The 22606-nt window shown below is 32.7% G+C and overlaps 1 protein-coding gene and 1 long non-coding RNA gene across 3 annotated transcripts; one reads left to right on the top strand and one right to left on the bottom strand.

Moving 5' to 3' along the window:
* Window positions 1-9271: 9271 nt before the first annotated feature.
* LOC118029259 (protein CELLULOSE SYNTHASE INTERACTIVE 3) lies at window positions 9272-19308 on the top strand. 2 transcript variants are annotated; one of them, XM_035033101.2, is made up of 8 exons: window positions 9272-9506; window positions 9840-9951; window positions 10473-10572; window positions 10822-13891; window positions 14553-17100; window positions 17361-17815; window positions 18322-18438; window positions 18745-19308. In XM_035033101.2, exons 3-8 carry the CDS (start codon window positions 10511-10513, stop codon window positions 18895-18897), a joined length of 6405 nt encoding a protein of 2134 aa, XP_034888992.1. In that variant the 5' UTR covers window positions 9272-9506; window positions 9840-9951; window positions 10473-10510; the 3' UTR covers window positions 18898-19308. The 2 variants fall into 2 exon arrangements, with proteins under 2 accessions (XP_034888992.1, XP_034888991.1); XM_035033100.2 differs by having other exon boundaries at window positions 9840-9995.
* Window positions 19309-19910: 602 nt separating this feature from the next.
* On the bottom strand, window positions 19911-20656 carry LOC118029260 (uncharacterized). Its single transcript, XR_004684150.2, has 2 exons — window positions 20542-20656; window positions 19911-20432 (listed from the first exon to the last, which is right to left on the bottom strand). It is a non-coding gene; the product is annotated as an uncharacterized lncRNA (long non-coding RNA).
* Window positions 20657-22606: the final 1950 nt, after the last annotated feature.

Below are 22606 nucleotides of genomic sequence, written 5' to 3'. Positions count from 1 at the left end.
TATTCCCATTAATTACCAACTTTTAACACTAATTATAGGCCGCAAGCTCCTATTTATGAAAAAAAAAACCGAAATAGATATTTCACAAAAAAGCATGATTGAATCAAATATATAGTTTTGAATTATTTTAATAGGTTAATTATCAGCTTTTAACACTAATTATAGGCCGCAAGCTCATGAAAAAATAAAAAACCGAAATAGATATTTCACAAAAAACATGATTGAATCAAATATATAGTTTGGAATTAATTTAATAGGTAAGAAAAACTTTTAAAAAGCACGGATCAGATATTTGTTAATGCACTGTATCGATATATAGTTTTGATTAATGCACTGTATCTGCGAAGGACGGAGCAGATATTTTTGTTTTATTGAACTTAGGAGAGGCAAGAAAGAAGACAGAAATGCTGAATTATAAACGATAAGATCCGTTAAGCTGTAGCACATTAACAAGTTGTTTGAAAGAGGCTGAAGATGATGATGATAACTGTCCTCTCCTGGTCTAATTATCCCCTTTTGACCGTAACTAAAATAATCGATCACAGTATTGACGGCGAGGATGCATGATATTCTGATGGCTGCTTTATTTGATTCCAAATGCCGTCCAATGACTAACGACTTGTCCTCCACTATGCTGCGCCCATGTGCTCAGTGTATCAAATTATAACAATCAACGGAGAGAAAAATTAATATTCCAGTTTAAAAATAATAATTAATGTGCCGAGTGAGTAAATTTGGAAGTGCTTGTTTGTGTGGCTGGAGTCTACTTTTTAGATTTTTTTTTTAAATTTTAAATTTTTGTTTTTTATTGTATTAAATATTATTTTAATATTTTTTTTTAAAAAATACTTTGAAAAATAATATTTACTATAATTTCAAATATACAAGATTTTTTTTTTGTTAGTTGTTGGTGTTCGGGTCAGTTTATGTGCACCTCAACTAATTTCTTAAAGCTCTAAAGTTAATAATCATGTAAGCCTCTATCATTTTATTTTTTGATGCCCCCGTGGTCGTGATAATATCAAGAGACTGAAATATAAAATTTTTTTTACATAAAAACCTAAACTAATAAAGAACATGCAATGTATTGTTTGAAACTTGAGTGGTGAAATTAAGGGTTTTTTTTCTCTTTTTTGAAATAACAAATATATATATATATATATATATATATATATATATATATTATCATTGTTTTTTTAGTTCTTTTTATGAATAACCTAAAATTCAAATTCACAAAATTAAATATTATTTTAATATAAGAATATTTCATGATATATTAGATACAAGAGAGCATTCGAGTGAAAATGGATCATAACACATAAAACAACGCTTACATAATTTGCAAGGATGAAATTAAATGAAGAAAATCTAAGTTTAATGACCCAAATATAAAATAATAAAAATTCTGAGGACTTAGAAAGAAAAAAATGGCTATGAATAGTAACATAAATAGTGAAATGTAAGAGGATACATAATAGATCAACAACGAAAAGACCATGTTTTTTTTTTCTTTTTTACAATTATTACAATTATATGTAATAAAAAGATGTTTTTTAAAAACGTTTTTCCCATGTCCTATTTTTAAAAGGTTAGATACATATCTTTATTTCCTTCTGGGTGGATCATTATCTTTCATTTTCTTCGACAGGTGATGTAGGTTCCATGTCTTGTATAGCCCTATAAAATGTGGACAAACATACAATCATGTCTTATTATTTTGTAATTTGGATAAGGCCTTTTGCCTGAGAAGTCGAAGGCTTTCCTTTGATTTTTTTTTTAATAATGTAGGAATAAATTTGTTATGAGCTTTGATTAAACAGCTCATGCATTATAAGGATTATATTATATATTTGATATATTTCGTTTTTCTAATAAATATAAGTTTTATTTGTGATGCAAGGATTGATTGAATATGAGATTGTAATTTATAGTTCTTCAAATTTATACCATTTCATATATATATATATATATATATATATATATATATATAATAGCAATAATTGGAATACATAAAACTAAACAGCAATTTATTATCTTACTTTTCATAATTGTACATGTTATGTACTTTAATTATAATTATTTTGAGAGTGATGTATGATTTGTTCTTTTGTGTTTATACTTTTACTGAATATAAGATATTAGATAAATATCTTGATTATATTTTCACAGGGTACTTTAGAGATTGTGGTTGTTTAGTTTGAATAAATTTATTACAATCAAGTATATGGTATATATAAAAGTTTGATAACTAATATATATTGCATGCACTTTTTAAATCAAAGAAAAAACACTTAAAATTGCAATAGAGTTGAAACAAAAACCTAGCATGCATACGCAGGTATATGATAGAATATTCAAAGTTATAATTAAAATAAGATCTTAACATGCATACAAATCTATATAAAAAATACATATTATTTTACCTAAAACATAAAGTATTAAACTAAAATCAATAAGAATATAAGATATTTAGAGTATCTTCAAGGGAAGATGCTATTTTGAAGAACCAAATTGATAAAATGACTTTTTATAATGGTATAAATATAGCCTTTTTGTTTATGTGCATTTCAATAGTAAAAAGTCATTTAAAAAAGCCAATTATATTTTAATATATTTTATATTAAACTAATTTTAATATAATTATATAACTAATTTAGTTATTTTTTATATATAATATAATCATGTTATTAATTATACAATTACTATGAGTAATTTATAAAATTAAATATAAACTTAATAAAGTAATATGAAAGTTAAAAGATATAATTTTAAGTTCAAATTTTAAAATTAAAATTTATTTATATGAATATTTTCAATTTTCAGTTTTCTATGATACTGTTAAAATTTTGATTTTTGAAAAGCAAATTCAAAATTCAAACTTTAAAGAAAAACCGCCAACATTTTAAATTTTAATTTTTAGATTTAAAAAAAATCAAACTTTGAAAAAATAACTGCCAACATTTTAAATTTTGAAAAAATAACCATCAACATTTCAAAATATAAGATTTTGAATTTTGAAAAAATAATTGCCTAACATTTCAAATTTTTTTAAAAAATAACTGCCAATGTTTTAAGATTTTGAAATTTTGAAAAAAAAATCCATCTATAAATATTTTCATATACCTATACAATTTTTCTCATCATTTTCTTCTCTCCAATCTTTATTTTATTTCATTAAAGTTCATCATGAATGATTCTAATTTTAATTTTTATGATGCTTTTGATTTTGGTGATAGCACTCCCATGTTCGCCTTTCAAGTTGCTACTATAGTGGTTGCTGAAGAAGAATCGAGTAATCAAGGGTGGAGAATGGAGTGTCGTGATTCTATTCTTAATCACAATATTGTCAATCGTAATAAAAGGGAAGGTGAACTAAGGATATATAATGATTATTTTGTTGAAAATCCTAAATTCACTGAAAGTCAATTTAAAAGGAGATTTAGGATGAGTCGTCGTCTTTTTTTTTGGATCGTAAATATAGTGAAAGATCACTGATTAGTATGTAAAAGTGCATTTTTATCAAGGTTTTATATCATCATATTGCACTTAAAGTATAATTAAATTCCCTAACTTAAGCATATTTTATAATAGTAAGTACGATAATATAAGAAATCTTTAATTTATGGTAAATGCTCATTTTTAATGTAGGCATATCTCACAATTTAAAGGATTGATTGATGTGTTTAACTATTGAAAGTGAAAAGATAAATAAAGGACTAAGTTTGGAGAATAGATGCTGATTCAATTTAAACTAGAACACCATTTTGTTATTGGATCATAATTGGAGTTGTAGACCTTGGATTTAGGTCTTATTTATCTTGATAGAAAGCTAAGACATAGGCCTAAAACTTTCATGAAGAGTCCAATGTTCAAATCTTTCATTTTCAAGTTCAAATCTTAACAACAAAAGAGACGTCTGAATATGTCATACATCCCATATATTATTCAATGTTTCAGCCTATATTTCGAGTTCTAGAAAGTTCAAATGAGCTTCTGATTTTTTTTTTCTTTTTATGAAAAGCTGAGACAATTTCCCACAACTTTTATGAAGATCGTGTGCTCGAATTATGATGTTGGCAATGGTGTTTTAACCAGCCACCAAGTCAATTGTTGGCCACCAACTAAATAGTTAGTCATTTAATCAATAGTTCTGAATTTTAACCTATAAAAAAGGCATTTGCCATGTATTTAGGTATCTTGTTGTTTAGATCAAGATCATTTTCTTGTTTTCTCTCTTTGTAATGTTCAAGTTTTCTTTCATGCTATATTAATCTCTTGTTTATGCATTTTTATTTTCTTTCATATACTTAGTTAACTTATATCATAATCATGTTCTTATCTTGTTTATTCATGTTTTTCTTCTTCATAATGTTTAGCTAAGTTTATTATGTCAAGGTGAAAAAGTTTCACTAGTGGTGTTAGAATATGTATAACATAAACTCAACATGAACTTCAATGCTTATATCCAAGAAAGTTTGCTATTAACATGTCATATCATTTTTATCTTATTCACTTTTAATATCCAAGAATATGTATAACACCTGGTACAATAAATGTTTGATCTTTCATAGTCTTCGGCCGACATCGTTGTTATGAAAGAAACTTTATTTGTTGTTAACACAAGTTATTTTATGGGCTTTAAAGTTATTTTACTGGGAACTCATACCTAAACTCTAGGCTTAACAGATGTTGAGTTGAGCGAGCACGCATATATACCTTAAGTCTTAAAGCCTACTTGGACTAGTGCCTCTTCAAGTTTAAATGTTTTGGTGCTCTAAAAGTCTAATTTTATCTCTTGAGTTTTTCACTATTTAAGCTATAAGAAAATCATTTAATATTTTAATATGGGATCTAGAGTTTGGATTGTAATTTTAATTTGATTTCAAATATACATATTTTAAAATTCAATTTCTAACAACCTGCACTAAATCTCTCTAAGATACAACCATAGTTTTGAAATCCGGATCGATCCGGCGGGTTCGCTCGGACTGGTTTGGATTTAAGTAAAAACCAGCCAGGGAGTTGGCTCTGGGAAAATACAGCTGACTGAGTAAACCCGACTAAGACCTAAGCTTTTTTTTTTATATATATATATATATAGAGACATGAAACTACATTGTTTTGGCTTTTTAAAAAGCCAAAACGATGAAAACTAATAGCAGAATCACATAAAGAAAACCAAAATAAACAGTTTCAACAAATGCACGATTACCTTTGAAAGGAATTTGAAGTATCAACACCAAGGATTTTTGTTTTTTTTGTTGTACGCTGTTGAGGCTTTGCATATTTCTACATTATTTAAAGAGTCGGCACTGGAAAATTCAGCTATGAAAACTCAGGAGTAGTAGATATTCTTTTTGGAAACAAGGTTGAAATGTTGTTTGGTAAGAATTTAAAATTATTTTTTATTGTTTTGACATAATAATATTGAAAATAAATTTTAAAAAATAAAAAATATATATTATTTTAATATATTTTAAAAATAGTAGCTTATCCTAGTAACAAATCCTTTGTTGGGCTTTGTTTTAAAATTAGATGGTAAGAAGTTTAGTTTTTTTTTATTATTATTTTTTTTAATATTTCAAAAATGTTTTTAAAAAAATTGAGATTTTTTTTATTTTTTTTTCAAATTAATTTTTTTTAGTATTTTAAAATTATTTTAACATGCTAATATGAAAAATAAATTTTAAAAAATAAAAATATATATTATTTATATATATATATATTTTAAAAAGTAATGCTAAGTAAATATTCGATGGAATTCATTCTCTTTTTAGAACTGGCGACCCTATATTCTTGCCTGAAGTGTAAAATTGGATTGTCAATGACATTGCAGAATTTCATATGGAATCATCTTGAATTACAGCGTCCCCATTTTAGCGAATTGCTTATAGATGCATAGCTGCTGCTGTGCATTTTGTGTCTAATTCATGATAATTGATGCACATTGCATATATTTTTTTTTTACTCAAATTAATTCATCTGATTTATAATCCAATCATTTAATCAAACTGATTATCAAATCGAGCTTTAAAACTATGAATATAACTGATTGCCTTTTTAACAAGAGTGATCTTTAATCCGATGAAAATAAATCTCGATCTCCGGTCATTTAAGCCTAGCTCGTGAATTTGTCGACTGATTATTATATGTCAAATAATAATATCCACACACCTATCTAGAGTTCCTACATCCACATGTATTTTATTACTATCAGGATTCACTAAAGATTTGAGCTGATGATATGGTTTCATAATTAAATAAAATAGATTGACTGATCTGCCATCTCCGAACATCTCCACAAAACATGCATGTCTGCGGTAGCCCTCCATAATTATAAAATTTATAATTATTTTTTAAAATATTTTTTTATTTATAAATATATTAAAATAATAATTTTTAATATTAATATTTCAAAACAAAATATTTTTTTAAATAATTTTTTTTTTAAAATATTTTTAAAATATAAAAAAATAGAATATATAATTGATTTACACCTACCTCTGCAACAGAAGAGTGTAGCAAGCATGTGTGTGCTGCATCAAAATTAATAGAGGGTGGACCGTACCATTTAATTAAATAGAGCAAGTAACTCCTTGAGGTGGAACCCACACAACAAACCATTGAATTAATTTATACATGTAGTTAATTCTGACATTATATTATTACCTCCTTTTGTTTTTAGGAAGGAAAAAAAAATAAAAAACAAAAAACAAAACGTGATGGTGATACGAGGCAGCATCGTGTCCACGACAAAATAATATTAATGTAGGCTTTATGTTAAGGTGGTTGTTGAATGTGTTTGTTTCATCACTAAAGATGCCTGCACAGTGACTGCTTTCTATTCAGGTGTCAATAGGCAGCTGATCCGCCTTTCACTGAAAGTTGTATAATCTCTCTTTTTACGCAAAAAAAGAAGAAGAATATACATGCATTGTCAACACGTTTTCTAGAATTAAAAAACAAATTAAAAACTTGATTTTTTTTAATAAAATAATCTAGAGTTACTATTGGTTTTTAAAAATATAGCTGTGATTGTTTTTTAAAATATTTTTTATTTAAAAATATATTAAAATAATATTTTTTTATTTTATAAAAATTATTTTTAACATTAGCACATTAAATAATCTAAAAACATCAGAAAAATATTAATTTAAAACAAATAAAAAAATTTAAAATTTTTTAAAATATTTTTGAAACATATAATTAAACAGACTATTCAAAAGAGGTTCCAATGTAAATTAAAACTAAATTGGAATGATATCTAAACTCCTAGCACGAGACCTCTCAATTTTTTAAACCTTTTTTGTTGCAAGAACTATAATAATTTAAATTTTATTCAAACAAAATGATTTGTTAATATAATTCTTATTTTTCTTGTTATTTGTTTAAGAAAAAATATAAGTTTTTTTTTTTAATTTTATATCAATTTAATAAAAACCAAAAGCAACTAGAAAAAAAAATTAAAATTAAAAAAAGAGCCTTTTTGGTCTCCTAAGTCTAAATTAAACTTTCCTCCTGTGTCAAATTTGGTTTTTTAAGTCTACATTTATTTTAAACAATAAAATTAAATTTTACTTTATTAAATTAAGTATCAAATTAATAACAAGATATTTTTGTTGTCATCCTAAAAACTCTATAGAAAAGTAATCGAATCAAATTATTATATTAAATATTCCAAAAACATAATATGAAAAAAAATTAGTGACTAGAATAGAAAAACTTTAAGGACAAAAAAATAATAATATAAACCGTGTGAATCCGAAGCAAAATAAGTGTTGGTCTACTGTGCTTGTACAATAAATTTACCATAACTTTTAGTTTTTTTTTTTAAATTTAATTTAATCAGTTTAAATCAACAAGATTTTTATAATCTCTTGTTGGCCTGACTAACATCTTGTAGAAGTATCTCTTTTTTTAAAAGTAATTAAGATATTGTCAAATTAATTTTTATACGTTGAGATTTTTAATTAAATCTTAAATAGTTTATAAAATAAATTGAATTTTAAGTAGTTTAGTGACGTGTACAATCTCGAGCATACTCCTAACATCTTTATTGTTACACCATCACATCACTGTCTTGATATTTTAAGATATGTACAATTAAATAAGTGATAATTTCATACACAACGTTCCAAATAAAAATTAATAATGTAATACTCACTATTTTATGTCAACAGTCATTTTTCATGAAACCATCACCATGTTTTTTAGTTTGGTAATATAGTTATTATTGTTTTTTAAAATATTTTTTATTTAAAAATATTTAAAAATATATATATTTTTTTATTTTTTAAAATTTATTTTTAATATTATCATATTAAAATGTTTTGAAAACACAAAATAAATATTAATTTAAAGAAAAAAAAAGTTTTTAAATTTTTTTAAAAACACTTTTAAAATACAAAATCAAATATGAAAAAACTTTATTGATGATTTTATAATATATATATATGTCTTACATTGGTTTAATTTATTCATATAAATTTAATAAGATTCCATGATTAATTAACTCTAAAATCTGAATTTAAAAGTAAAAAAAATAAAAAATAAAAAATTGTAATCATAAAACAAACTCTCTGAGGTTAAAAATGATGTTTAATATAAAGCAATTTTAAATTCTATCAACCAAACAATCTCAGATGTTTGTTTCACAAAAAAAAAAAAAAAAAGGTTTAGCAGTGAGGAAAATTACAATTCCCTTTAGACATCAAGAAATGGAAAGCTAATCTCAATCATATAAAAGTCCAAAAAGCCTACGTGTCTTTCATTGAGATTTGTTTTTGACAATTACATAACAAATCAAACGTGAAAAAGAAAGAATCCTCCAGGATAAATGAAATTTCTGACAGTGTAAAAGTTATTTTTAAAATTATTTTTATTTTTTAAATTTATTTTTAATATTAACACATCAAAATAATCTAAAAAAAAAAAATTTAAAACTAAAAATTTAAAAATAAATTTTAAAAAGATGTTTAAACTGCAAAACCAAATAGTAAAAAACCATCTAGATAAGAGACCATGAATATATAAAACAAAAAAAAAAGATATTTTTTTAAATTTTTTTATTTAAAAATATATTAAAATAATAATTTTTATTTTATAAAATTTATTTTTCAGTATCAATACATTAAAATAATTAAAAAATAACTCAAGAAGAAAAGGGTACTTCTCTGCGCTGCCATGCTCCTAACTCTTTTACCAAACGGAATCACTGTGTCTCATTAATAACAAAATTTTTGCAGCAATTAACAGAGACAGACACACCAAAACCAATGAATATAAATAACTTATCTGTCTGCCAGCCAGTAACGGTTAAGGTTTAAATAAAAGCCAGCAAACAAAAATCCCAAAATAATCAGGAAAAACAAGAGACTGGTGAGCAAAACACACTCTCAGTCTTAGAGAAGAAACGAAAAGGACCACCCAGACTCTCTCTCTCTCTCTCTCTCTCTCTCTCAACTTCCATTGAGGCCAGTTTCTTCCCTCACACTTTAACTTTTCAGGTAGCATTTTCTTTCTCGTTTCAATTTTTAGTTGTTTCTGTATAAAATACAATTTGTAGTTTATTAAGAGTTACTAATCAATAATTAATATATATATAGAGAGAGAGAGATTAAGGAAATCATGAGGATTGTGACGAGAGACGTGATAATGACGTTTCTCTTGCCCTAGATTCCTTGACATGCACTTCTGATCCGATCTCCATTTCTATTATTATTTTTATTACTTTTTTTTTCGAATAAAATTGAGATGTGGTACCAGTCACTTTCTCTCTAATGCTAAAAGACCCAATTGTGATATCAATTATTTATCTCCAATTCGCTATTTTGGTACAGTGATTTAGGTTTGCGCTGCTGCCTAAGGAGCTTCTATTGCAGTGTATAATTCAAGATTTTGGATTGGACGGTGATGATTGGGGCTAGATGCCTGGTTTTTGGATAGTAAGAAGTGAGGGAGTTACTCTGGCATTTGCATTGGCGTGGGGTGGCGAGGTCTTGTGCTGTGTTTTATTTCAAGCATTTTGATTGTGGTTTTGTTAATTCCAAGTGTTTTGTTTGTGCTTTTCTTCTTCTTCTTTCATTTTGTGGAAAGAATTATTGTCAGTCATGCTTGTATTTGTACGCATAATCTATAAAATGGTTTATAGTAATTGGAGAGCTGAGGGTGCACAAGTTTATTGAAGTTGGAAAATAATGACAGGTCTTGGTTTTCTAGTTGAAAATGAATTGTGGGAATTTGCTTCACTTTGGGATATGTTTGGGAAAATTTGAAAGTAAGGAGTAATAATTTTCAGTGTTTTTTTTTTTTTGGCTTTGTGGGTATGTACTGTGGGTGATCTTCAGAATTGGGTCTGTTTCGCTGTTATAATTTTGGGGATTTTAGTTCTAAGGATTTAGTGCTTGGTGTGCTGATTGTAAATGAAATTGCAGATGTTCATTAGTTGGGATATTTGTTCTTTTTTTTGGCAGGTGGCCTAGAAGGAAGCTAGAGTGGCGTGTTGGTGCAAATGTCAAAGTTTCCTTCCTCTAAACTGCAAGATCCTACATCCTCATCTGCTCCTGAGTCTAAGTTAGTATCCTTCTCTCAAGTAAAATTATCCCATAAACTCTATACATCATTCCGATGAATATTTTAGCCATGAGTTAAACTTTTTATTCTCTTCCTGTTACGAGAAACAGACTGCCATAACTGTGTTATGGCAAGTGAAATGAATATCAAGACAATCCAAGTCAGAATTTATCATCATCTTTAGTGGTTTAATTCTTGAGAATTAGTACTAATTAATTATGAGCTAATGGATTTTCTGATTATATACAGGGAACAAAATGGAACGGCAGAAATGGATGACAGTGAAGATACAATGGCTGCGGTTGCTCGCTTCATTGAGAAGCTACATTCCAGGATATCTTCCCCGCCTGAAAAAGAACTTGTAACAGCTCGTCTGCTTCGTCTTGCCAAAGCAAGAAAAGAGGCAAGGGCAGTCATTGGTTCCCATGCCCAAGCTATGCCGTTATTCATATCCATTCTCAGGAGTGGTACTTCTGGGGCAAAAGTTAATGTTGCTTCGACTCTCAGTGCTTTGTGCAAAGATGATGATTTACGAGTGAAGGTACTTCTTGGTGGGTGTATACCACCTTTACTCTCACTTCTGAAGTCTGAATCGATTGAGGCTAGGAAGGCAGCAGCAGAGGCTATATATGAAGTTTCCTCTGGCTCGGTTTCAGATGATCAAGTTGGTATCAAGATATTTGCCACAGAAGGTGTGACACCAACCTTATGGGAACAGCTTAATCCGAAGAACAAGCAGGACAAAGTGGTTCAAGGGTTTGTTACTGGGGCACTGAGAAATCTTTGTGGGGACAAGGATAATTATTGGAGAGCAATGCTTGAGGCTGGAGGAGTGGATATCATTGTGGGTCTTCTGTCTTCTGACAATGCCACTGCCCAGTCCAATGCAGCTTCTCTATTGGCCTGTCTAATGTTGGCATTTGGTGATAGTATACCGAAAGTAATTGATTCTGGAGCTGTGCGAGCTTTGCTTCAGCTTGTGGGTCAGAATAATGATATTTCTGTTCGTGCTAGTGCTGCTGATGCTTTGGAAGCTCTCTCCTCAAAGTCAACGAAGGCCAAGAAAGCTATTGTAGATGCTGATGGGGTTCCCATTCTGATTGGGGCCATAGTTGCTCCTTCTAAAGAGTGTATGCAAGGGGAGTTCGGCCAGGCTCTGCAGGGGCATGCAACACGAGCTCTGGCAAATATCTGTGGCGGGATGTCTGCCTTGATACTATATCTTGGAGAACTATCACAGTCTCCTCGTCTTGCTGCACCAGTTGCTGATATAATTGGAGCACTTGCCTATGCTTTGATGGTCTTTGAGAAAAATGCTACTACTGCCGAGGAAACTTTTGATGCAACCAAGATAGAGGATATATTAGTAAAGCTACTGAAGCCTCGGGATAATAAGCTGGTTCAGGAACGTGTCCTTGAAGCTATGGCAAGTCTGTACGGCAATATCTACCTCTCAATATGTCTTGATTATGCAGAAGCAAAGAAGGTTCTTATTGGGCTCATAACAATGGCTGTTGGGGATCCGCAGGAGTATCTAATACTTTCGCTAACCAGCCTATGTTGTGGCGGGGTAGGCATCTGGGATGCCATCGGCAAGAGAGAAGGGATTCAGTTACTGATATCATTGTTGGGATTATCCAGTGAGCAGCATCAAGAATATGGTGTTCGATTTCTAGCAATCTTAACTGATCAGGTTGATGACAGTAAGTGGGCTATCACTGCCGCTGGTGGGATTCCTCCTCTTGTGCAGCTGTTAGAGGCAGGGTCTCAGAAGGCAAGGGAGGATGCAGCACATATTCTGTGGAATCTGTGCTGTCATAGTGAAGATATCCGTGCCTGTGTTGAAAGTGCAGGAGCTGTCCCTGCCTTTTTATGGCTTTTAAAGAGTGGTGGACCTAAAGGCCAAGAAGCCTCAGCTATGGCACTTACCAGGCTTGTCCAAACAGCTGACTCTACCACTATTAATCAGTTATTAGCTCTGCTTCTTGGCGACTCTTCTGGCTCAAAAGCCCACGCCATAAGAGTTTTGGGTCATGTACTAACGATGGCATCACATCAGGATCTTGTGCAAAGGGGATCTGCAGCTAATCAAGCTCTAAGATCTCTTATCCAGATTCTGAACTCCTCGGACGAAGAAACCCAAGAATCTGCAGCTTCTGTTCTTGCTGATCTATTAACTACAAGGCAAGATATCTGTGATAGTCTTGCAACAGATGAGATTGTGCATCCCTGCATGAAGCTTTTGACCAGTAATAATACTCAAGTTGTTGCAACACAGTTAGCTCGAGCATTGGGTGCTTTGTCGCGCCCAACTAAGACTAAAAGTACTATGAAAATGCCTTATATCGCTGAAGGAGACGTCAAGCCTCTAATTAAGTTGGCTAAAACTTCCATTGATGCTGCTGAAACAGCAATTGCTGCACTTGCCAACCTCCTCTCTGATCCCCAGATTGCTGCCGAAGCCCTGGCAGAAGATGTTGTTGGTGCCTTGACAAGAGTCCTGGGAGAAGGAACTTCAGAAGGAAAAAAGAATGCATCGCGAGCTCTTCATCAATTGCTGAGTCATTTTCCAGTAGGTGATGTGCTCGGTGGAAATGCTCAGTGCCGTTTTTCTGTTCTTGCAATACTTGATTCCTTGAACTCAATGGGTATGGATGGCACTGATATCACAGATGCTTTAGAAGTAGTTGCACTCTTGGTGAGGATGAAACATGGTGTGAACTTCACTTACCTTCCTCGGGCTGTCCTCTCAGAAGTGCCCTCAAGCTTAGATCCTCTAGCACGCTTACTGGCCGAGGGGCCACCTTTACTGCAAGATAAGGCAATAGAAATTTTGTCTCAGCTCTGTGGCGATCAGCCAGGTGTGGTGGGTGATCTGTTGATTGCAAGATCAAGATCGATTGATTCTCTAGCCAATAGAATAATAAATTCCTCCAGTTTAGAAGTGAAAATTGGAGGGATCACATTACTCATATGTGCTGCTAAAGAACACACACAGCAGTCAGTGGAAGCACTTGATGTGTCGGGATACTTGAAACCCCTTATATATGCCTTGGTGAATATTATGAAGCAGAACACTTGCTACTTGTCTTTAGAAATGCAAGTCAGAACTCCAAGAGGTTTTTTTGAAAGATCAGCATTCCAGGAAGGAGATGAATTTGATGTCCTTGATCCAGTCATTGTTTTAGGCGGTACTGTTGCCTTGTGGTTGCTATCAATAATTTCTTCCATCTATGCAAAAAGCAAGCTCATCGTGATGGAAGCTGGTGGACTTGAGGCTCTCTCAGATAAGCTTTTCAGTTATACTTCCACTCCACAGGTATGCCCTTATCTAGCCTCTTTAATAGCAGGGCTTTCTGTTTCCAATGCAGCTGTGCCACAATCATCTGTTTTTTCCTTTCTCCTGTGGTGAATTACTTTCTTATTTGATGATTGCTAATGGATGTATAAGTAAATTATAGCCTATGTGACTAAGATGTCACACTGATTATGTGATCTGTCTGCATACATATATAGACTGTATGGGGATATAACAAACATGGTAAGCTTTCGTGCTTAGTACCCTCTGTCTCCCTCAAAAAGTAGGAGGAGATGATTTGTATTCACTGTGCATGAAATAAAGTGCAGACTTGCTTATGATAATATATGGCATTTATAATGTGTCATTATGACCCACACATTTACGGTGGAATAATGAACTAGAGTGAGTGGGGAAATGAGTAGAGAAGATAAGAACAGTGAAGAAAAGAAGAGAGGTTGGGATCAGTGATGTAAAAAAAACTATTTTAATGGACTATGCAGTTAAATTGTTGTTCTTAGAATACTCTATAAACGAGAATGTTAGTTTCTGCTACTTGTTGTGATTTTATTTTCAATGATTTGGTACTCTGGATAAAAAAACTGTGAGTAAATATGATGAATTCCAGACAATTTTGCATAAGTTATGGTGGCTGAGCCTCAAGAACTTTTCTTCATTCCAGGCAGAATTTGAGGATACAGAGGGTATATGGATCAGTGCATTGCTCCTGGCTTTCTTATTCCAAGACCCAAATATTGTCCTGTCTCCTACAACAATGCACATCATACCTTCTCTTGCTCATTTGATGAGATCTGATGAAGTGATTGATAAATTTTTTGCTGCCCAGGCAATGGCCAGTCTTGTTTGCAATGGAAGTAAGGGAATAAGCCTCACTATTGCAAACTCTGGTGCTGTTGCTGGCTTAATAACATTAATCGGTTTCATAGAATTGGATATGCCAAACCTTGTTGCATTATCAGAAGAATTTTCATTGGTACGTAGCCCTGATCAAGTTATTCTGGAACACCTTTTTGAAATAGAAGATGTAAGGTTTGGTTCCACTGCACGCAAATCTATTCCTTTGTTGGTGGATCTCTTAAGACCAATTCCAGATAGACCAGGTGCTCCTCCAATTGCTGTTCAACTATTAAGCCGTCTTGCAGAAGGAAGTGATGCAAATAAATTAATAATGGCTGAAGCAGGAGCTCTCGATGCTTTAACAAAATACCTGTCATTGAGTCCTCAAGACTCCACAGAAGCCTCTATATCTGAATTATTAAGAATCCTGTTTAGCAATCCTGATCTTATTCGATATGAAGCATCATTTAGTTCTTTGAATCAACTTATAGCTGTTTTGCGCCTCGGATCAAGAGATGCTCGATTTAGTGCTGCAAGGGCTCTCCATGAACTTTTTGATGCTGAAAGCATTAGAGACTCAGAATTAGCTTGGCAGGCTGTTCAGCCATTGATTGACATGCTCAATGCAGCATCAGAGAGTGAGCAAGAGGCTGCTCTTGTTGCCCTGATCAAGCTGACATCAGGGCATAATTCAAAAGGAACTTTATTTGTTGATGTTGAAGGTAATCCACTTGAGAGCCTATACAAAATATTGTCTTCTGCTTCGTCCTTGGAACTGAAGAGAGATGCTGCAGAACTTTGCTCTATTCTGTTTAGCAATGCAAAATTCAGATCAAATCCAACTGCCTCTGAATGCATACAGCCCCTTATATCTCTCATCCAGTCTGATAACACGGCAGTTGTGGAATCTGTGGTTTGTGCTCTTGAGAGATTGTTGGATGATGAACTAAAGGTGGAGCTTGCAGCAGCCTATGTTAACATAGTGGATCTTCTTGTTGGCTTGGTTTCTGGAACAAATCTCCGACTTATTGAGGGTAGTATCTCTGCTCTAATAAAGTTGGGGAAAGATCGGGCCCCACGCAAATTGGATATGGTCAAAGCAGGTATTGTAGATAAATGTCTTGTGCTACTCCCAATTGTGCCCAGTTCATTATGCTCTGCAATTGCAGAACTGTTCCGCATTTTGACAAACAGTGGTGCAATTGCTAGAAGTTCAGATGCTGCAAAAGTGGTAGAACCTCTTTTTATGGTTTTGCTTCGGCCAGATTTTGGTTTGTGGGGACAGCACAGTGCCTTACAAGCCCTTGTAAATATTTTGGAGAAGCCACAGAGCCTTGCAACATTGAAACTTACTCCCAGCCAGGTCATTGAGCCTTTAATTTCATTTCTGGAGTCCCCATCTCAAGCCATTCAGCAACTTGGCACAGAACTGCTATCTCATCTTCTTGCACAAGAACATTTTCAGCAAGATATAACAACAAAAAATGCAGTGGTTCCACTTGTGCAGCTTGCAGGAATTGGAATATTGAACCTTCAACAGACAGCAATAAAGGCACTGGAAAAGATCTCCATTAGCTGGCCAAAGGTTGTTGCTGATGCTGGAGGAATTTTTGAGCTAGCAAAGGTTATTATTCAAGATGATCCTCAACCACCTGTTGAGCTTTGGGAAACGGCTGCTTTGGTTCTCTCAAATGTTCTGCGTGTCAATGCAGAGTACTACTTCAAAGTTCCTATGGTGGTTCTTGTGAAAATGTTGCACTCTACTTGTGAGAGCACTATTAAAGTGGCTCTTAATGGCTTAATTGTTCATGAAAGGACTGATGCTTCTAGTGCAGAGCAGATGACTGAAGCTGGTGTTATAGATTCTTTGTTGAACCTGCTAAGATCTCATCAATGTGAGGAGTTATCCGGAACACTACTTGAAGCTTTGTTTAATCACATCAGAGTACGAGAGAAGAAGGCTTCTAAGTATGCAATAGCACCTTTATCTCAGTATCTGTTAGACCCGCAAACCAGATCAGAGACCTGCAGGTTTCTTGCAGCTCTAGCTCTTGGGGACCTCTCCCAGCAGGAAGGACTTGCAAGGGCCAGTGATTCTGTTTCAGCTTGTCGTGCTTTGGTAAGCTTGCTTGAAGATCAACCGTCAGAAGCAATGACAATGGTAGCAGTTTGTGCATTGCAGAACTTTGTCATGCACAGTAGGACTAATAGGCGAGCTGTTGCAGAAGCAGGTGGCATATTAGTAGTGCAGGAACTACTACTGTCTCTTAGTGCTGATGTGGCTGGGCAGGCAGCCATGCTGATTGAATTGTTATTTTCTAATCATACTCTCCAAGAATATGTATCGAATGAGCTCATCAGATCTTTGACAGGTAATTTTATTTCCATTTTGTTACATATCTGATCCTTTTGTTGATGGGTTGAAGGTGTACCATCTTGTGTACTGTCATCCCTATTATAGGCCTGTATGAGGCAAAGGACCAGAATTTCATATAATTTATAACGGCATGTTTTCATTCTAGAGGAAGTTTTCTTATATGAGTACTTCTCTCTTCTGGTTTATTATTTGGACATTGATGCTTTTCCTTTTTTTCCTTCTAATTATGGAACCAACTGTAACTTTGTTTTGCAGCTGCTCTTGAAAGAGAATTGTGGTCCACAGCAACTATCAATGTACAGTTCTTGAGAACCTTGAATGTCATATTCGCCAACTTTCCTAAGCTCCATGTTTCTGAAGCAGCTACCCTGTGCATTCCCCACTTGGTAAATTCACTCAAATCTGGTAGTGAGGCAGCTCAGGAATCCGTGTTGGACACCTTATGTTTGTTAAAACAGTCTTGGTCAACCATGCCAATAGATATTGCAAAGTCCCAGGCCATGATTGCAGCTGAAGCTATTCCTATTCTACAAATGTTGATGAAAACGTGCCCACCAAGTTTTCATGAAAGAGCAGACCTCCTGTTGCACTGTTTGCCAGGATCTTTGACTGTTACAATTAATCGTGGGAATAACCTAAAGCAGGCAATGGGAACCACAAATGCTTTTTGTCGCTTGACAATAGGCAATGGTCCTCCTCGCCAGACCAAGGTGAGAGTTTTTCTATAGTAACATGTTCATAGACAAACCATTCAGTTTGCAGTTGTCATAGATTGGTGTTTACTTGAGATAATTCATGGTATGTAAATTGTTGCATTTCTTGGGGGTAAACATGATTGCACACCAGTCTGGTAGGATGAGTGAGCTTTTGGAATACCATTTTTTTTTCTGAAGGAATAAACAGAACCTAGCCTTTCAGTGTTATATTAAATAGCATGACTTGTATCACATGCAGAGATTCCCATATTTGTTTTCAACCAGATGAAGTTTTCCCCTAGCAGCTTGTAGTTTCTCCTTTTCAAAAACAGAGGAAGTCAACACCTAATGGGTCTACTAAGATTATTCATCCTTTTGAATAAATATAATGTACATTATAACCATAATTTTAATATTGTGCCAAAATGCAACATCGGATCCCAAGGAAAATGGTGACTATATGCTTATTTCTAATTGTCAGGGAGTGCTAAATTTCATATTGAAATGATCTATTTTGTCAGGTTGTGAGCCACAGTATATCTCCAGAATGGCAAGAAGGATTCACATGGGCTTTTGATGTACCACCGAAGGGCCAAAAACTTCACATCATTTGCAAAAGCAAAAATACTTTTGGCAAGGTAATTTTTTTAAGAATTACTTTCGGTAAAGTAATTGGTTTTTCATCTATACGCATTCTAGTGCAATTTTCTGAAAGCAGATTTTTTAGCGTTCGGTTTGAATGGTCATCAATTCATTGCTACTCATCGAATATATATGCTCATCTTGGAAGAGAAGCATAAACATTTGATTGTAGGAAAACCATTCATTACACATGAATCTCTGATCTTTTTCTTGATTTGCTAATTGTCAACAGCACATGCTATGTTTAGGCAGTATGTTTTGACACACAAAAATTCTGATTGGGAGATGATTTATTTTTTCAGAATACTCTGGGAAGAGTGACAATCCAAATTGATAAAGTTGTGTCAGAGGGAGTATACAGTGGGTTATTCAGCCTGAATCATGATAGCAACAAGGATGGCTCCTCTAGAACGCTTGAAATTGAGATTGTCTGGACCAACAGGACATCGGAATGATAGCACAAACTGGGAAATAAATAGGGTTATTTGTACGAGCGACTTTGTTGAAATTCGGCACAGGAGGCTGCTCAAAAGTTGAGGGGAGAATCATTAATGTCATTTTCACCATGACAGGATGCAGAAGAAGGGTGATTTGCTTGTAAGTAGTTTCGTTATTTGAAGGTCCAGTTTTGCAGCAACAAAGATTACACGCTACGTTAAATGTAAGTGTGAACTGTTTATTTTATCTGCAGAGGTGAGAAGGGGGTCGTGGGTAGTTCCCATGGTGTAGGGAAGATATCTAAGTCGTTTAAAAGTTGTTGTACAGGCCAGTTCATAGGCATCAGCAATTAAAACGTACGATAGAAAAAATAGCGTGCAGAAAATAATTAAATCAAGCTTTTCAGTGGAGATGGTTCCTTCTGGTGAGAGATGTGAATTTTTGGAAAGACTAACTAACCCTTTCATCTTTATTGCCCCCCTTTAGCGAATGAATTGTGGAAACCATGAGATTCGATTCTTGGCTCCCTGGATATAGTGCTGCTGCTGTCTGTGTTGCCGTACACGGGACTGCGATACTTTAATACGCTCTCTAACCCCGATTTCATCAGGTTTGAACAGTGCTTTCTCCTGAATATCGTCATAAATTCTCCAAATAACAAATAAGAGGTAAATATAAATCAAAACAAAATGAAGGGTTTTTTTTGTTTGTATCTAGAAGGAGCAGACTTGTAACTTTATGCCATGATGATTGATGCACATGCTTGCCTGTTTGCTTCCATCAATAACCTATCTAAACATCAGGTCATCTGTGGAGAAAGAAAACTTAAAAATGGCCATGCGTCTTCACAGTTGATGGGAGTAAGCCAAAGCTTCGATTAGGTCGGAGACCTTGTGGCAATGGAAGATCAGGGTCGCCATTTCGGGAAAAAGGAAAGTTGGCAATGTCCGTATCTCGATCAATTCCCGCCCCTAATTTTATATTCTTTCAAGTGGAAAATGACAGATTAAAGGGGGGGGGGAAAACTCGATTGATCAATACATTGTCTTTTATGTCATGGTCCAAAACGGAATAAATGACAAGCGAGAGGGCGGGGGAACTTATTTTACAAGAAAGAATGAGAATAGACAATTTCTGGATGGTGAAAACACAGGCTCCACAATTTGGAAAGAGGGTCCTATAAAATTCTGGAATTCATCATTGATCAATGGCACTCGGACATCTGATTTCATCTTAATCTGGAAAACAAACCTGTTGGAATAACAAGTGGTCGCTTCTCTGACGATATCCACCAAGGCCAAACCTTTCCTTGTCTTGATTTCAAAATTCCTATGAAGAATTAGTACAGAAAAAATGAAAAATAGGAAATCATTCACAAATTGCACATTATAACAAACAATCAAATCATATATGGAAACCATTCATACGCTTATAGCTCTCTGCAAAAGATTTATTCAGAAGCCAGTGGGTTATTTACGTCTTTGGGCAATGGGTTTCCAGTGCACATGTATACAGCTTCTTCTGTAATTTGCTGGGAAGCCTTTTGTGTTGACTGTATACATCAGAAACAAGAATCAACCATTTTTTAGATTGAAAAAAGAATCAACAATTTCTTTTGGATTCATTAGCACAAAAGGGTCAGCAAAAATTGGGAACCAAACCAGGGCAGGCAAGGACTGGGCCACAGCCCTTGGCCTTGGTGGGGATTATAGTAGGCGTTCAGCTCTCTGTCTTTTTCGATTGAGTTTCTTTTCTCGCACTCTTACAGTCAAGCATGCACTCATAGATTACAGTCAACCTTCTAAAGTAGACAAGGGCAAACATGTTCTTGTTGAATGACCTAAGTCGAGTTCCAAGGTTCAATGTTTTAGATGTGAAGGTTTTGGTTACGTTGCAGCTAACTATACAAATAAAACATTGGTTATTAAGGAGCAAGAACATCTAGATGAAGAAGAAAATTATGGCGATCAAGTGTATAAACTCGACCATGATGATTTTCAAGACATAAACGAGGAAGATAAGGGTGGATTCGATTTTTTTAGGTTGTGTTTAATCCATATCCATTCAAATTGAGTAAAAAAAGAAGAGTTAGAAGCAATTATGTTAGGTGTGGTTCAATGTGCCTAACACAATTTAAGAGAACTAAAAATTGAAAAAGGAATGCAATTTTTCACATTTACATTAAGTGTGGAGATAAAAGTTGTAAGAGTATCTCCAACCGAGAAGCTAAAAGAATAGGTAAAAGAAAACTATTATATTTTTAGCTTTTTTGTTTATTTCTATTCACTCCAATCGGTCAGCTAAATTGACAACTAAAATAGTTGTTAAACACAGTAAATGCTATTTCTATATTTCTTTGTAGCAAAAAACAAATGTAAATAACAGTGCTGACTATCGTATTTTTCTCTGTTGATTTATATATGTTGGCCAACGTTTTTATTTTGTATCCGTTGGTCAATGTTAATTTTTTTCATTTAAAAACAAAACAAATATAAGAAAACAACATTTAAGCAAAACAGAAGGAAAAAAACTTACCTGCAAATTTCACCCTTCTTTCTAAATTTAAAAAACAAGAATTAATTGTTCTCCGGTTAATTAATAATATCGATTGTGTTGATTAACTGGAAAAAAAAATTATGTTTGCTTAAAGACTTTTTTTTTTTTTTTTTTTGCATCTCTTGATTTTTATTTCTTTATTATTTTATGTTTTTGATATGAAATAAGAAAGACAATTTTTATATATATTGTTATCTTTGATAAAATTGAAATGAAATAATGATGGTAGCTGATATTGATAAAAACATGGAGTTACATATCTTAAATTTATTTTTGATTGTCTGTTTTAATTTGAGGTCAATTATATTTTATCTTGTTAAATTTATTTTTGTCTTGTCTATTTTAGTTGTATTTTCAACAAGACAAAATATAATTAACCTCAAATTAAAACAGGCAATTAAAAATAAATTTAAGATATGTCACTTTATGTTTTTATCAATATCAGCTATCATTATTACTTCTTTTTAATTTTGTCAAAGATAAACAATATAAATAAAAATTATCTTCCTTAACCCATATAAAAAATATAAAATAACAAGGAAATAAAAATAATCACAAATTGCAAATTAACAACGAAAGGTCTCAAGAATCAAGAGATGTGAAGAAAAAAGTCTTTAAGCAAAACATACCTTTTTATTCAAGCTAATTAACATAATCGATGTTATTAATTAACTGGAAGACAATTAATTCTTGTTTTTCTAAATTAGAGAGAAAGGTGAGGCACAATGCAAGGTTTTGAAATTTACAAGTAAGTTTTTTTTCCTTTTGTTAAGCTTTTATAAAAAAAAAAAATTAAACATTGTTTTTTTTTGTTCTATTTGTTTTGCTTTTAAAAGAAAATAAAGATATTGGCCAACGGATACAAAATAAAGATGTTGGCCAATATTATCATTTACTTTTGCCTTTTACTAAAAAGAAATGTAAAAATAACACTTCCTGTCTTCAACAGCTATTTAATTGTCTATTTGACTGATCGATTAAAGTGTTTAAAAAAATATATAAAAGTTAAAACTTTTTTCTTTTGCGTATTTTTTTTAGCTGCCCGGTTGAAGATGCTCCTACCATTGAATTTGCCATTGCACATACCAAAATAACCTTTCTTCGAGGCCTCCCTCGAATTTGTATAGTTCTCCTGCTAGTTCAGGCCCATGAACTGCTGAAACCAGCAAG

Source organism: Populus alba, chromosome 5 (assembly GCF_005239225.2).
Source record: "Populus alba chromosome 5, ASM523922v2, whole genome shotgun sequence".
NCBI classification, from domain to species: domain Eukaryota; kingdom Viridiplantae; phylum Streptophyta; class Magnoliopsida; order Malpighiales; family Salicaceae; genus Populus; species Populus alba.
Note: the sequence above shows the minus strand (reverse complement) of the source record. Positions and strands in the feature narration are given on the sequence as shown.

What these genes read in the sequence shown, in the direction of transcription:
- LOC118029259 (XM_035033101.2), top strand. Translation starts at nt 10,511, where the DNA reads ATGTCAAAGTTTCCTTCCTCTAAACTGCAAGATCCTACATCCTCATCT. An exon ending in GTCCTCCTCGCCAGACCAAG is followed by an intron (nt 17,816 to 18,321) that starts GTGAGAGTTTTT and finishes CTATTTTGTCAG; the next exon opens with GTTGTGAGCCACAGTATATC. An exon ending in GCAAAAATACTTTTGGCAAG is followed by an intron (nt 18,439 to 18,744) that starts GTAATTTTTTTA and finishes TTATTTTTTCAG; the next exon opens with AATACTCTGGGAAGAGTGAC.